General features: G+C 47.1%; 1 protein-coding gene across 2 annotated transcripts; it reads right to left on the minus strand.

Moving 5' to 3' along the window:
* Positions 1-1168: 1168 nt before the first annotated feature.
* On the minus strand, positions 1169-15365 carry LOC136402470 (paired immunoglobulin-like type 2 receptor alpha). 2 transcript variants are annotated; one of them, XR_010750976.1, is made up of 6 exons: positions 15185-15365; positions 14475-14864; positions 6737-6940; positions 2732-2766; positions 1443-1474; positions 1169-1285 (listed from the first exon to the last, which is right to left on the minus strand). XR_010750976.1 is itself a non-coding variant. In XM_066379931.1 (5 exons), the coding sequence occupies exons 1-4, from the start codon at positions 15240-15242 to the stop codon at positions 2750-2752; spliced, it is 669 nt and encodes a 222-aa protein (XP_066236028.1). In that variant the 5' UTR covers positions 15243-15365; the 3' UTR covers positions 1674-1727; positions 2732-2749. The 2 variants fall into 2 exon arrangements, 1 of the variants encoding a protein (XP_066236028.1); XM_066379931.1 differs by lacking the exons at positions 1169-1285; positions 1443-1474 and adding an exon at positions 1674-1727.
* Between the last annotated feature and the right edge of the window lie 881 nt (positions 15366-16246).

A 16246-nucleotide genomic window follows, 5' to 3' on the forward strand; every position in this document is an offset into this window, starting at 1 on the left:
AGAGGCTAAAATGGTGCCAAAGGGCTAGCTCACTGTGGGGTCTGTCCCATGGTGGGGACAGAAGGACCTGGACCCGAGGAACCACTGCCTCAGGATGCTGGCAGTGTAAGCCCTGACGATGAAGCATCCAGTGACCTGAACCTGAAACAACTCACAGAAGATGTTGGGGAAGAGCTGGAGCAGAGGAAGGAGCCACAGCATAGAGATGATGCAGAGTTCGCGAGGGCCTTCTTTGAGGAGTCGCTCTGTGCTCTTTTGTTCTCTCATCCTTCCCTGGGAGCAGGAGGGAGAGCCCTTCCAGAAGGTCCAGACAGCTGGTAAGTATTGGGGTTGATCATTGGCTACTAGGTTAATTGGCTAAATTAAACCAGTTTATATGTTAATTAAACAGATTACTGGTTTACTTGATTTGGTCATCTCTAACCAGCCAGATACTTCCCTCTGGTTTTTCTCCCTCCTCCTCCATGTCACTAACATCTTTGTTTCTGGTGGGGTGGGGGCTGCACAGTACAGGAATTTGGGAAGGCAATGACGCCTGAGTCCTGGGAGAAGCACACTGAGAAGGGCAGGACTGCGTTCAAATCTTGGCTTACCATTTACTAGCTGAGTGGCTTTGGGAAAAGCACTAATCATTCTGGCTCTTTGTTTCATGTCTCAAATGAATACATCCTATGCCATAAGGGTTGTTGATGTCTGAGGTGAAGCATGTAAATGCTGACATGATGCCTGTTATAAGGGAAGTATGATGGTTAGACTGGAAGGCAGACCTTGGGTTTCAAGCTGCCTACCAGTTTTTGGGGGACTTGCAATCACTAAACAGAAGTATAGAGGAGGACCTTGGGAGTGAGCTATCTATTATAGTTCATTTTTGGCAAGATGGACAGAAGGTGAAGGTGACATCAGTTTTCACCTTGAATACATGTGTGTGTGTGTGTGTGTGTGTGTGTGTGTGTGTGTGTGCGTACAAGGTATTTTTATTTTTGTGGGTAAGGGTATGAAGTTGAAGAGGGAACTAGAGCAGATGGCTGTTTCTCTCAGATTCTTGGTGACCTTTAACCCCTGCTGGTTTCTGAAGCACCTGTGTCTGGCCGGGGTTATTATGGGAATTGGTGATCCCTCTGTGCAGCTTACTCTAAGGAGGTCATCTTTCAGTCCCACTCCTTAGGACTTTAGGGGTAGAGTATAGGGTCTCTTCCTGGGGGGTCTTGTGGACAGGATGGCAAGGAGGTGCTGATGGTGAGGTGGAGCTGGGGAGGGCAAGCGAGGCATAGAGGATGCCATCCACCTGGGTGAGAACGGGAGAAGGGGGTTAGAAGTGGAGGGGGAGCTGACCCCATCTGAGGGCAGTGATCCCACACCTGAGCGTCCCGCCGATACCACTGTCCCTCTATTCCTTCCAAGCTTCCCTTTAATCCTTTCAGGCTCTAGTCTGAGCTGCTTACCTTTGGGTCCAGCTTGGGGTCTCTATGTTGTCCTAGGAAAAAAATCAAGATGTGCCAGGGTCAGATGGCATGGCAGCCAGGGTAGAGAAATAGGCAGAGGGCTCAGCAGTGAGGTCATCTGCTAGGTGAGGACCCGGGTCATATGGGAGGGATGGGTGAGGCATGGGAAAGGGGAAAAGGGGCACACTGGGAGGGAGTGTGTGGGAAGAAGGAGGGGCCAAGGTGGAGAGTGGGGAGTGAGGACATCTTGTACTTCTCCTTAGTGCCATGGAAGGATCCCCTGCACTGAAAGGAAAGGGTGGGAATGTGTTAGAGGCTGGGCAGAAAAGAGTTAAAGCCTGCATCGGGCTGGCTGTGTTGTGGGGGCGCTGTGACCTGCTTGGACATACTCAGAAGAGGGAGGCAGTGGTCTGAGGCTCTCAGAGGAGGCTGCCTGCAAGAGCATTGAGAGGCAATCTGTGCTATGCCCAGGAGAGGTCCCTGAGTGCCAACAGAAGGAGCATTGTTCTAGAGAAGCCACTTTTGTAGGAAGGGGGCACGGGAGGAGAAGTCGGACGGGTGAGTTGCTGTTCCTCTCTGCTGGCACTGCCTCGGTTAGAACTGGAGAACGAAAATAAGTGAAGCTCATCTCACAGCCTCTGGCTCGGTGCTCAGGCCTGGTCCCCAGAAGGAGACATCATCCTGGAAGGGGACCCGAGGAAGGCAGCTGGCAAAAGTCAGGGGCAGAGAGAAAGGAGGGAGGAGGCTGCAGGAAGAAAAAGTGTGGAAATCTGAAAAAGGGTAGAGAAAAGGAAAGTGGTGCTGAGCCACCAGTGCCCAGGAAAGAAGGAGAGTCCTGGCACAGAGGAGAGGACGCTAGGCTGGGAGCCCTGTGGGGAAGCTGCTTTGAGAAAACACAGATGATTCCTGTGGTCCCTTCAGATGTATCACCACGGGAAAGGGTAGATTGGATGATGGGTTAGAAAGAGGAAAAAATGTGGAAGAGATAGATGTGTTCTGCAAGGAAGATGTTTGAGGTGGAAAGAAAACAGGATGAACAGAAAGAAAAGCTTAGAACTGGGGATGAAAGGAAGAGAAAGAGCATACCAGAGAAAGAGAAAAGGGAGACATTCTGGGAAAGAATCAGAAGGGGTAACTAGATTCACTGTGTGGAACACTAGAAAATGTGCATGGGGAAGTGGAGGATGGGATCAGCTGCGAAAGGCTCCCTAGTGCTGTTCTGATAAGGACGCTTCTTGTTTCCCAAACCAGCTGCCTCCACCAGTTCCCTTTTGAAGACAAGCGCTCACCTGGCTGGGGCTCTGGCTTTATTTAGTCTGCAGACCTGTGGAGGGACCAACAGTGTGTCAGTGTGTCACCCATGAACAGCACCTGTCCTCCTGCCTCCTCTGTTCCGGTCTACTCTGAGACCATCTTTGGACAAACCAGGGAGCAAAGCAGCTCTGCTGAAACCCATGTGGGAAGGGCCTAGGACTCAGAGCTGGCACCCAGCTGGCACCCTGAAGCCGCCCACGCCTGTCCTGCTATTGTCCTCGACACCAAATCTGGAGAGGAGCTCTTCTCTGCACCCTGTGCCTCCCTCACCCTGCCCTCTCTCCCTAACTTTCCCTCTGCTCCCTTCCCTCTCCTTGAACTCCCTGCAACCCCCAAACCTGCTCCTTCCACTGCTGAGCCCTGGCCCACCCTCACTCCCTCCTCCTTCCTCTTGTCACAGGCACCATTGCTCCCTCCTGCCCTGAAAACCAGCTTCTTGTGCTTTCCTTCTGAGTGGCGGCTCTTTCTCTCTCCCAGTGCATGAACCTCGTGGCTGGAATCCGTGTTTGCACTGCAGTCTGTTCCTCTCCTCCACTGAGGACTCTGCCGTCCCCCCTGCACCAGCCTCCCTCCACATCCTCAAGTCTCTCTCAGCATTTCCTCAGCATTTGGCCCCTGGTTCACAGACATTCTCGCCACCACCCACCTGGGAGGTCTCATCATCCACAGGGACAACCCTCTGAACACCCTGGACTCACCCGTCCCCCCAGCTCCAGCAACCTCCGTTCCACTCAGCAATACCTTGGACTTTATTTTTTTAATCCCTGAAATGAGGACTCTAAAATACTAAATGCTAGTATAATTTTTGTGCTACAACTTTCTTTCCTTCCAGCTCTCTTTGGTCATTACCCCCCGGCACCTGTGCTTTGACCTCCCTGAACTCTTGTTCACTTTCTTTCAGGTTATCTAGGCATCTGCGAGTCCTCCGTTCCATTGTGCCCTTTCACCAGCTCCTTGACCTCCTGAGCTGCCCTGTCCTGCCACACCGAGCTGCTGAATCTCCAGTCCTGCATGTCTCTATGGCATGGAATGCTTGTTGTTTATTCAGTGTCCATTCACCTGTTCTTACTCAGTTACAGAACCTCAATTTTGTTTGGAGTGGCAGTGTGCTCCCCTACAGATAGATGTGGAACATAGGACTAAATTCTAGCCAATAAGATAAGGGGAAGTGTGGGTAGGACTTTCAGAAAGGCTCTTTAAAAGGAAGACAGACAATTGAGGCGTGGGCTTTTGTCCTTTCCTCCTTCTGTTTCCTACTTGGATTCAGAAATAATGGCCTCAGTCTTAGCAGCCACCTTGGACCAGGAGGCAACCTTTAGTATATAAGCCAGTCTTCAGGACAGTTAGCAGAAAGGTAGGAGCCTGAGTGCCTAAGGACAGTGGCCTCTGCTGTCTGCCTCTAGGTCCTTTTATATGAGGGGAAAATAATAAACTCTGTGTTATTTAAATTATGGTTGCTTCTGGTCTCTGATGCTAACTGCTAAATAGAACTGTTGACAGGTCCTAAAGATTACTAAATGGCATGGTTGAATACTGCTGGGGAAAACACCATCATGCGCAATGATGCTTCTATCGATGAATGTCTTCTTATATGAGTTGAATCCTTAAATTCTATCTTCCATTTTCTTAGTGACTATAGATCACATTTTCTCTTCATCTTTAACCCTTATCCTCACTCTCAGGAGATAACTGATGCATTTTTTGCACTGCAGAGTTTTTTCTTTTTAAGATTTTATTTATTGAATTTAAAGAGGGGAGTGGAGCGAGAAGTACCAACTCATAGTTGCTTCACTTAAGTTGTTTATTGATTTCTTGTCATATATGTCTTGACTGGGCAAGCCCAGGGTTTCAAACCGGCAACATCAGGATTCTAGGTTTATGCTTAATCCACTGTGCCACCGTAGATCAGGCATGCACTGCTGAATTTAAACACAAAGTTGTATGTAGGTAAACTTATCAATATTTTTATTAATGGCTTTTGGGTTTTGTGTCTTACTTAAGGGACTACTTTTACCTCATGATTATAAAATAGTTTCACATGCTTTCTTCTAGTACTAGGGTCATTTTTTCCTCTTTGAATCTTTGATCTTCATGAAATTTATTTTGGTGCAAATTATGAGGTAGGCAGAAAATGTTATTTTTTCTCAGATGGCTATGCAATTTTTCCTGCACTATGTATTGAATTGTCCATCTTTCCCCATTGATTAGACATGCTACCTTTTAACCTACATATATTTGCATAATTCCTGCATATATTTGGGTTTGTTTTCATACTACTTATATTTGAATTTTTTCTTTTCTTCCATTACTTTTATTTGTTTATTATATACTAGGATTGCATCATTTTATTGTAGCTTGATAATTATAAGTGCTAATGCTATGTTTAATTGTTATGATAACCCCTGGGATAATTACTAATATTATGCTCATTTTACTGATAAGGAAGTTGGGACAGAGTAACAGTTGCATTGTGTCAGAGTTGACCCAGCCAAAATTGACTACAGGCAGTCAGATTCTATGCTCTTCATCTTTGTACTTTAAGATCAGAGAGAGCCTCCCTGGCCAGATAGTTCAGTTGGTTGGAGCATTGTCCTGAAGTTCAGAGGCCTCTAGTTCAATCCCTGGTCAGGGCACATACAGGAACAGATTGATGTTCCTGTCTCTCTCTCTCTCTCTCTCTCTCTCTCTCTCTCTCTCCCTCTCTTGCTAAAATCAATAAATAGACATTTGAAAAAATCAAAGAGGGCAAATCTCTCATTGTACATTTTCTTAAAAGTAATTTCAAATCAATTTTGGAGGATGTTGGGGTACAAATAATGAATGCCTCTAGCCAGGTCTTCTCGTTGAGCTCTAAGTGCATACATCCAAATTTCTGATTGACATTCCAGCTCAGATGTCACACAGGTGTCTTAAACATAACATATCCCAAACTAGAGGAATAATTTTCTGCCCTACACATGGCCTTTGACCTCCTATGTCTACTAATTTACTTGGTGGTTTCATCATAGCCTGTTCACCCAAGTTGTGAACATGGGACTTTTGGCTCCCTGACCCCTACATCAATCAAGTCACCAAGTCTTACTTGTTCCCTCTTAACCCTTTCAGATCCGGCTCTCTCCTTCGACTGCCACTGCATTAAACTGACCCTAGCCTGGCCCATGTCTGGTCCCTCCACTGCAGACTGATGTATATCTTTAGGACGAGGTGAGGTTGCCACTGGGCTGCTTCATGTTGCTTGCCTCTGGGATTCGAGGCTTTTGGGTGTGATTTACAAGGCCCTCTTCTCCCATCTCCAGCCTCCTCCATAGTATTAGTTACTTACAGTACCAGAATGGTTTCCTTCTCCTGGAGAACAGCGACCTCTACACCATCCTTACCATTTGCCTGGCTAATTCCTTTTTACTCTTTGAGACTTTTCATAGAGTTTTCATAGGTTTCACCTCCTCTGGGAAGTCCTTTTCAATTACCCCCTCCTTCATCCCAACTACCATAGCTCTTTGCAAATGAGGCAATAAGCCCTTCAGGCAAATGCCCCAGCCTTTCCCTCCCCCACTGAGTTCCTTGAAAACAGGGTCTCTACTTTATTTACTTTTGTATCTTTAATTACAAGCCAGGCCCTGGAAAACAGTATCCCACCAAGGCTTGCTGAGCTGAGTTAACTTCCTGTTCCGTCTGCTCTCTCCTTAATTTTTCAGAGCAGACCTTCCCCTCTCCATGAACAAAAAGGTGAGGACTGATAAGAAATGATTAAGTCAAGAACAAGAACTGGAAAAGATCAGACTTGTGGAGACGGGTTGGTTTAAAGCTGTGGTCTTCAAACTTGATCACTCCCAGACACCACTTGAGGAGACTGTTAACAGTGCTGATTCCCATGTCCAGACCTACCCCCATCAGGGATCTGGGGTCATCCTGGTGCAGGTGGTTCTGAAAAACACCCAGTTGGGAAGCCTGGGGAGATGGCAGGGTCCTGGACCACTTACCTTTACTTCTCTTCCATCTGAGGTAGAAAATCAGTCCCAAAATTGCTATTTTGAACACAGTGCTGGTCATCGCCACGCCGACGGCAGCTTCCATACTAAAGGAACAAGACCCCAAGCTCCTTTTGTCCCCTGAGACACTGACGCTGTCTGTGGTGGTGGTGATGGTGATGGTGCTGGTGGCGCGTGTGGTGGTTTTCTCTGTGTCTAAGAAGACAGGTGAGATAAGCAAATTCCTTGGAAGACTGGAGCTACCTGGGTGACACTGTCAATCCTGCTTCCTAGTTTGGGGAGTAATGGGGCTGGAAAGCAGCCCTCTGAAGCTCTCACACCGGGAGGGGAGTAACAAGGTGAGATGCTGAGGGCTGAGAATCCACACCACTCAGTTTAAATTCTGACTCCGCTACTGGTCAGTGGTGTGACCTCAGAACCTCATTTCATCCCCTACAAATAGGGATAACTGGATCACAGGATCAGAAAAATGTTATTCTGGCAACAGACACAACGAAAATTTACGAGTTTCACCATATTTAAGTGTACAGCTCAGTGGCACTAGCACATTCACATTGTTGGGCAGCTCTCACCACCATCCACCTCTGAAACTTTTTCATCTTCCCAAACGGAAAATTTGTCTCCATTACATAACTCCTCATCATCCTCACCCCAGCCCAGGAACCCACCATTCTACTTTCTGTCTCTATGAATTTGACTACTGTAGGTATTTCATATAAGTGGAATCTTCCAGTATTTGCCCTTTTACAAGATTTTTTTTTTTTTTTACAGAGAGACAGAGAGAGAGTCAGAGAGAAGGACAGACAGGGACAGACAGGAACGGAGAGATGAGAAGCATCAATCATTAGTTTTTCGCTGCACATTGCGACACCTTAGTTGTTCATTGATTGCTTTCTCATATGTGCCTTGACCACGGGCCTTCAGCAGATTGAGTAACCCCTCGCTCGAGCCAGCAACCTTGGGTCCAAGCTGGTGAGCTTTTGCCCAAACCAGATGAGCCTGTGCTCAAGCTGGCCACCTTGGAGTCTCGAACCTGGGTCCTTGGCATCCCAGTCCGATGCTCTATCCACTGCGCCACCACCTGGTCAGGCACAAGATTGTTTTAATAAGTGAGAAAACATTGAAATGTAGAAACACCATATTCCCAACCATAGAACAAGTTTTGCAAGATTATAAATGAGTAAATGAAAAAAGTTCTGTAAAGGCCATAAATGTTCACTAATGTCTAGACTCTGGAAAGCCCTCAGGATGCTGCCTTAACAACCTCTGTAAAAGGCCAAGATAAACCGAGAACATTCTTTTGATTTTTGTAAAATGCTTCGCTGAGCACTTTCTCCCTGGATTGTTCTAACGATAACTGAAAGCCTGTTTGGCTTCTGTAAAACTGCTTTGGCTAGGAGCTCACCCCTTCCCCTTGCTTCCTTTTGCCTTTGAAAGCAAACCTCTGAGTTTGTTCGGGGCCGCGAGTTCTTTAGGATGCGAATCCACTTGTGGTTGCCGGCCTTAGAATAAAGACTCTTTAATCTGACTACTTGATTGTGTGGCAAAAGGTCTGTTTCCTCACTGTCCAGATATAACAACATCTGTAAAGTACCTAGTGTATATTGGAATATTTATTTATTTATTTTACAGAGACAGAGAGTCAGAGAGAGGGATAGATAGGGACAGACAGACAGGAACGCAGAGAGATGAGAAGCATCAATCATCAATTTTTTGTAGTGGCACTTTAGTTGTTCATTGATTGCTTTCTTATATGTGCCTTGACTGTGGGGCTACAGCAGACGGAGTAACCCCTTGCTCGAGCCAGCAAACTTGGGTCCAAGCTGGTGAGCTTTTGCTCAAACCAGATGAGCCCGCGCTCAAGCTGGCAACCTCGGGGTCTCGAAACTTGGTCCTCCGCATCCCAGTCCGACACTCTATCCACAGCGCCACCGCCCGGTCAGGCTATATTGGAATTTTTTAAACTTAATTTTTAATTAAGTTTTAGAGAGAGAGAGGAAGGGGAGAGAGAGAAACATCAATTTGTTGTTCTGCTGGAATTACGAGTAAGCGTATGCTCAATTACAGGTTGATATATCTAAAAAGCTCTGTGAAATAGATGATTTTCTGAAATAATTTTAAATAATGAATTTAACAAATTTTAAACTACAATGGTAGACAAGAAGAAATTATTGTCTATTAAACACTATTAAAGAACTATCTTTCATTAAGATTTTAAGCCCAGAAGGTTTTATGGATAAATTCTTGTAAAAGTTGAATAAATAATAATTCATAGATGGGAGGTTCCAGAACATAGAGATATATGAAAAACTATGCAATTTTAATGCATTTTATAAAATGGTAACATAACCCTGATGCTAATATCCATTCATAATTTTTTAAAATGAAGATTAAAACACAAAGCTGGGTTTTCATTTGTTTATTTTACTGATCCAAGTGTTGGCACAATGGGAGTATAAATAGGCACATCTGGAAATGCATTGGGAGTATCTATCACAGTGTAAAATACCGCTGTGTGACCTTTGGCCCAGGGATTTCAGTGCTAGGAATTTGTCCTATGGAAATGCCGGCGCAAGTATTCAAAGACCTGTGTTTAAGGGTATTCTTTGCAGCACTGTTGTGATGTGGCAATAACCTAAATGTCTTTAAATAGGAGGCTGATTAAGTAAATTATGACACATGGCCACAATGGGATACCATGCAGCATTAAAAAAAAAAAGATATGGGGCCTGACCTGTGGTGGCGCAGTGGATAAAGTGTCGACCTGGAAATGCTGAGGTCGCCGGTTCGAAACCCTGGGCTCGCCTGGTCAAGGCACATATGGGAGTTGATGCTTCCAGCTCCTCCCCCCTCCTTTCTCTCTCCCTCTCTGTCTCTCTCTCTCCCTCTCTCTCTCCTCTCTAAAAATGAATAAATAAAATAAAATATTAAAAAAAAAAAAGGTATGGATTATGTGTACTGAAATGGAAAGCTACCTGAAATACATGAACTAAAAGTGTCAAGTTCTAGAGTAGAATTAAATGCAGTTTGATTCTGTTGTGTTCTGCATAGCTATATGTAGACATCTGCCTGTTTTGACTCAACCTCTTGTCACCCTCAGCCTCTTTATCTGCTTCAGCCATACATGTCTCCCCTCACCACCTTTGTCCCACTGTTCCCTCTTGACTGGAACATTCTTCTTAAGACCTCTCCTTATTTCCTACAGATCTGTCCTAGGCTGGATTTTTCTTTTGGCTTCTCTAGACCCACTTTCCAGCTCTTCTATCCATGCTGTGAGCTTTTGGAGGCTAGTCCTGTGGACCCCATCCATGGGCTCTCTCACCCTTTGTTCCCATTCAGTGACCAATGGCAGGAGATGAACGGAAAGCAGAGGGTAGGTCAGGTCATAGCTCTTTGCCATCTCCCTGATAGGTATTGCATTAGTCAGAGTTCTCCAGATACAGAAGGAGTTTTATCATGTGGAATTGGCTCACATAATTATGGAGGCTGAGAAGTATCATGATCTGCTGTCTACAAGCTGGAGGACCAGGAAAGCCAGAGGAATAGTTCCAGTTCAAACCTGAAGGCCTGAGAACTAGGAGCTCTGATGTTTGAGGGAGGAGAAGATGGATGTCCCAGCTCAGCAAATATGCTCTTCCTGCACCTTTTTGTTCTACTCAGGCCCACAAGGGAATGACGATGCCCACTGCTAATTATTTCCAAAAACCCTTAACCTCCAGAGATAATGTCTCACCAGCTATCAGGGTAGCCCTTAGCCCAGTCAAGTTGACACATAAAACTAACACTCATGGGCATGCTTGCTCTCCCCAGAGGCCACAGCTCCTCTCCAGGGCCCAGTACCCACTCCCTCCCCTGTTCCTTAGGCCTGTGGCTGGTTCCAGGTGTCTCACCATCCCTGATAGGTTTTCCTACCCTGTGCCCCACTCAGAATTCTCCTCATTACCCTGTTTGAGTGGCTGCTTCCTGCTGGGACTCTGACTAGTGTCCCAGAGGCCCTCTCTGTTCCATCTGGGAAAAAAGCTCCCCAGTAGCTTCTATCCCATTGATTCTGCTTCATTTTCCTCCTTTTCTCTTCACTACCACCTGACACAATTACTTTTTATTTTATTTTGTTTTTATTTTCATATTTGCTTTTTGTTGTTGGGGTGAGAGGTCTTCTTCTCACACTCAGGAGTAAATTCTATCTTTGTAGGCATTTTTTGTTTTGTTTTAACTGCCGATTCCCCAGTGCCCAGATTAGCACCTGAAACATAGCAGGCAATCAATTAATATTTGTTAAATGAATGAATGAAACAATTTCTCCTTGGAATTTCAAGCCATTCAGCCATTATCTTTCAGCTTCTTGTGTTACTATTGAGACATCTGAAGCCAACTGATTCCCAGATTTCTGTATTTCTCATGTTTCTTTCTTTCTTGGAAATCTGTTGAATCTTCTTTTTATCCCTGACATTTTGAAATTTCATATTGCAGCGCCCTGAGGTAGTTCCTTTTATCTTTATTCATTTTATTGGGTTCTTTTGTTCTGGAAAAGTTCTAGAGTGATTGCTTCAGTATTTTCTTCCTCACGGCCTATTCTCTTCTCTGTTTCTGGAACTAACATTATTCAGAGGTCGGATCTCTTAGGCCAATCCTCCATCTTTCCTTATAGTTTCTATGTAATATTCCTGTGGCTGCTGTAACAAATTACCATAAACTGGGTGACTTCAAACAACAGAAGTTTATTCTCTGAGAGTTCCTTCTAGAGGCCAGAAGTAAAGAATCAGGGAGGCGGTAGGGTCGAGCTCCCTCGGGAGGCTCTGTTTCCTCCAGCGCCTGGCGGCTGCATCACTCCTGTCCCTGCCTCTGTGTCACACTGCCTTCTCTTCTCTCTGTGCCTCTCTCCTATAAGGACATGGGTTTGCTTTTAGGGCAGGCCCAGATGACCCCAGATAACCACTTCCTCTAAAGTCCTTAATTGAGTCATATCATATCTGTTTTAAGCTAATATTCACAGGTTCTGGGCATTAGGACATGGACATATCTTTTTGAGGGCTATTATACAACCCACTACAGTTTCCAAATCTTTGACCTTTTGTTCTACCTTCTGGGAGATTTCCACAAACTTCATCTTTCAATTCTTTTTCCAAGTTTTCTATCTTTACTGTTAGATCTCTAGTTTCCAAGGGCTCCTTTACTGTTTGGAAGGCTCCTTCCTAAAGCACTCTTTTCTTGTTACATGCATGCGATCTCTTTCAGAGAATGATAGATGTTTGAAAGTTTTATTCTCCCTCCATTGTTTTGGTTTTATTTAGGTTCTTTTTTTGCAACCATCCCCACCCCATTTCTTTTGCTCTCTGCATTTCATGGGAGAAGTATTCCTTAAATGTTAGTTTAGTCATACTTTAAGATGGCGTCTTTAGCTGAGGCAATGGTACAGTCCTCAGTGCTGGAGGATTTAGTTCAAGACAGAGACCCCAATATCCTTGTGCCCTTGGCTCCCAGCTTGCAGAGGACCATGTTCAATAGCAGTCCTATGTGTGGCATGGGAAAGTGCTGGTATGTTAGTGGCTGCAGAATGATCTGTTAGGTTTCTAGATCTTTTGGGGGGCTCATCAGATAGGTTTACCAGAGAAGAGTCGGCTGATCCTTTGTCCTTGGTAGGTGGGGGGACACCAGCCTGCCTGGGTCCTAGGAGGCATCAAGGGGGTTGGGTATGTAGGGTCTCATCAACTCACCAACTCACCAGTTTTAAGGACTGAACCCTTGCCCCCAGTTATGCCCAGGATACTTCACTCAGAGTCCCTCTTTATTTTTTCTGGAAAGCAACTCTCCAGTCTTCTGCTGGGGTTGGGGGTAGGGGTATGGAGGGTATTCCTTGCTCTTAAACAGATTTTCAACGAACCCTCTAGTTGTTAGACCCCCTTCCACTTCCACTTTCAGGGGTACGTGGGGTTGCTATCCCTTAACCCTTAAGGGGTTTTGTAGTGCAAATCACCGTGCTTCTGGGTTGCCCCACTGCTGGCTTAAAGGGTTTAGGTTCTCTGGTTTTGTAAGCCAGTTACATTAGTCCATCTGTTTCTAGTTTCCCAAATTTTGTTTTTGTCTGCTGAGCTCTTATATTTTTTGTCATTGTGGATTTTTGTCTTAAAAATTCCAAATCAATTTTGGTAGGCAGTGGATATAAACGTGTATATAACTCACCATCTTGGTCAGAATTTATCCATTACTTTTATAGTGAATATTATTTAAAAATTCAAAAATTATTAATAAAGATAAAGAATATAGAGAAAATTAGGAAATTAGAAAAACAATAAGAAGGTTCTAAAGAGAGCCAAAAATTCTCAGAACAGGCTATTTAAAGAGATATGGAGGAAGTACAGGAAATATAAATCCAAGTCTATCTTGAATAATTCAGGATATGAGCCACTTTCTATTTGCTTCAGTACTATCCCAGTGGCCAAGCTGGACGAGTGGTTTACTCAGGGTGGACAGAGTGAGGCACGGAGAGTGTCCTTCCCAGATGGGAGGAGTGATTCATCACTGACATAGTGTAGAGTTGGCAGCACAAGTGATTATAAAAATCAAACTGACTGACAACACATCCCTTCATTGCCTGTGCCTGGGAGAGTGTCCCTCCCCTCACTGGCTTGGAGACAGATAAACCCAGGTTTAAGATCTCAGGCCCCACTGAGTAATACAGGAAGGACTATTAATACAATGCACCAATATTAAGTTAAAAATAGGTTAGCTCAACAAGATGTTCAAGTTAATAGGCGAGGCTAGAGGATAATGGTTAAGAGAGGAGACTCTAGGGTGAAATTGGGTTCAAATTCTGCCTGTGCCACCAGTGGGACTTTGGACTGATGTTTAGGCTCTGCAAGCCTCAGTTTCCCCATTTGTAACATGATGATGATGGCACTATCTACTGTTACTGTGGGGTTGTGGTACAGGCTAAAGGGCGATGAAAACCAGGGTTTCAGCCAGACACAGTGCACAGACCCTCCCTATTGCTGTTGCAGAGGGACCTCTAACAGCCAGGACAGAGGACCAGCATCATCGTGGAGAAGGGGGACAACCCAAGGGCTCTGATGTGGTGGAGGTGGGGCTAGAGCCATGAGAGAGGTAAGGAGGGTAAGGACCACAGTGACAGAAAGAGGGAGGTGGGGAAGGAGAGGGAAGAGATGGGGTTGAGAGGGAGCCCTGAGGGCCATGTTCTGGGGAGCAGAGTGGGGAAGGGAAGCAGGAAGACTGGGAACAGGTGACAGGGTGTTACCAGGGGCCAGGCAATGGGGATTCCTCAGGCAGCTGTTGGTGCCTCCTGTGTCTGCAGGCTGAGCTCATGGCTGTGGGGAGACTCAGACATGGACTAGCTGGGGCCCCACACAGACTGACGACAAAGGGAAGGCAGGCCACATCCTGAAAAAGTCAAGTCCACCTGGAGGACATGGGGCAGGGGCAGGGCGCAGGGCTGGAGCCCCAGCTTGGGGAAAGAAGGGAGGGTAACCAGGGAGTCTGGAAGGTGCTGAAGCCTCGGGATTGGGTTGGGGCTGGATCTGGGGGGGGGTCAGTGAGGGGGGTGGGCAAGGAAAGCAGCCCAAGTTTGGGGGAGATTACAATGAAAAAGGTAAAGTCAGAGGCCTGAGAAGGAGTCTGAGTCACGGAGAGGAGTTTGAGAGACAGGTCAGGAAGAGAGGCGCCTGGGCCAGTCCTGAGGGACGAGGGCACCAGTGGCCGGGGTAGCAGGACTCACCTCTGGTGATGGTGAGTCTGGTCCCCGGGATGGACTGCCACAGCTGCTGGCCTTCTTTCTGTGTGGTCAACTGGACTCGGCAGAAGTACGTACTGTTGTCCTCCTTCCGCAGGTTAGAGATCAGGAGGGAGCCGTTCCTCGCACCCTTTGTCCAGTTCAGGACGAGGCGGTTCTTAAAATCCTTATGGATGAAAGGTGGGGTTGTGTTGTAGATGAACTCCCCATGGTAATGTCCCCACCTCCAGGATATACTCTCTCTGGGATTCTTGGCTGGCTTCCCGGGGTAACAGAAGGAGAAGGGGATGAGGATGGAGCCACCCTCAGGGGCTGAGAGGTGCTCTGGTTGGTTGACTTCATAAATATTGTTTGGTTTGCATTTTGCTGAGCCACCTGGAGGAGGGAGGGAGAGGGAGAGACTTTGAAGCCACCTGGAGAGACAAAGAGGATAACTGCAGGCCGTCTGGCACCCTCAGTCAAGGGCAGAAGTGTGAGAGATGGTAGGACTGGCCCTCTGGCTGGAGTCTGCCTCCCCAGGCTTGGGGTGGGGAGGGGGATGAGGGTGCGGAGACCCAGCACTGTAGGAGCAGCTTGTTGCAGGCGGGAAGCCTGGCTGGCTACCCCAGCAGACCCCTTCTCCTGACGCCTGGCCACAGCCCCTCCCCGGGGCTCCCCTATAGTCCTGGGCAGAGCCAGGTGGTCCAGCCACTCACCAGCCTGCAGAGATGCTGGCAGCAGCAGTAGCAGGGGCAGCAGCAGGGGCAGGCCCATCGCCTTGCTCTCCTGCCTCTAGGCCAGAGGGGCTCTGTAGAAGGGCAGCCTCCTGGTATTCTGATCACCAGGAGAGGCAGGATCAGGTTCCTTCAGGGGACTGAGGGAGGGCAGGGGCCTTCCCCAAACATGCCTGTCCCAGAGTGACCAGCACTTCCTTTTTCAATCTGGCTTCTTCTTTTCCTCTATTGCAAAAGGGCCTCCCCTGTGGTCAGTGCAGAGAGAGAGAGCCATGATATACGTCCCTGTCTCATCCTCATGCTGATAAGTGTGGTCCTGACCTTGGCTGCCCGGGGCCCCTCCTCTCCCACCTCAACTCCTTGTCTCTGCGAGGGATTGCCTCATCTCCTTAGGAGTCTGTCCCCACCTCTGTCTCTCTCTCTCCTTTTCTCTGCTTCTCTGTTTCTCTCTCTCATCCCAGGCGAAGGGGCAGTAGGATCAGCTCAGGCTCTTTCAGGAGAGGAAAGGCAGCCACGAGTCTCTGCCCAGCTACAGCCCCTTAGAGAGTGAAGTAGGGAGGCATTGATGGTGAAACGCCCTCGGCCCCTAACCCAGAAGCAGGGACACCCAACTTGCTCTTGGACCCTCATCCTCCCCGTAGTCCCAGGCAGAACCAAGGCCCACCACGCCCTGTTCTGTTACTTCTGGGCAATCTCACACCTGCCCTGAGGTGAAGAGGTGAGGGTGAGCTCACACTCCCACCTCCTCAGAAAGGAGGCTTCTGGAGGCCACACCTCAACCCACAGAATGCATTACTGGATCTATCTCCAGGGCCCTCTGTCCTCATCACTCTACAGAAAGTGCCCCAAGTCCATGATGCTCAAGTGGTAGGCCTAGGACTCGAACTGCAGTCTGGCTGCGTCCACAGAGCCTGCTGCTCCCTTTGGATGCTTTCACCTGGCTGCACCACAGACTCTCTGGGCCTCAGCATCAGAGTGCAGAGTTCTGGGGTGAGCCCCAGGAGGCTGTATGTTTATAACTCTTCTTAGGTAATTGCAACCATA

This window comes from Saccopteryx leptura, chromosome 4 (assembly GCF_036850995.1).
Source record: "Saccopteryx leptura isolate mSacLep1 chromosome 4, mSacLep1_pri_phased_curated, whole genome shotgun sequence".
Classification (NCBI taxonomy): Eukaryota; Metazoa; Chordata; class Mammalia; order Chiroptera; family Emballonuridae; genus Saccopteryx; species Saccopteryx leptura.

What these genes read in the sequence shown, in the direction of transcription:
- LOC136402470 (XM_066379931.1), bottom strand. Translation starts at nt 15,242, where the DNA reads ATGGGCCTGCCCCTGCTGCTGCCCCTGCTACTGCTGCTGCCAGCATCT. An exon ending in GCCAGCATCTCTGCAGGCTG is followed by an intron (nt 14,865 to 15,184) that starts GTGAGTGGCTGG and finishes TCCCTCCTCCAG; the next exon opens with GTGGCTCAGCAAAATGCAAA. An exon ending in CAGACTCACCATCACCAGAG is followed by an intron (nt 6,941 to 14,474) that starts GTGAGTCCTGCT and finishes CTGTCTTCTTAG; the next exon opens with ACACAGAGAAAACCACCACA.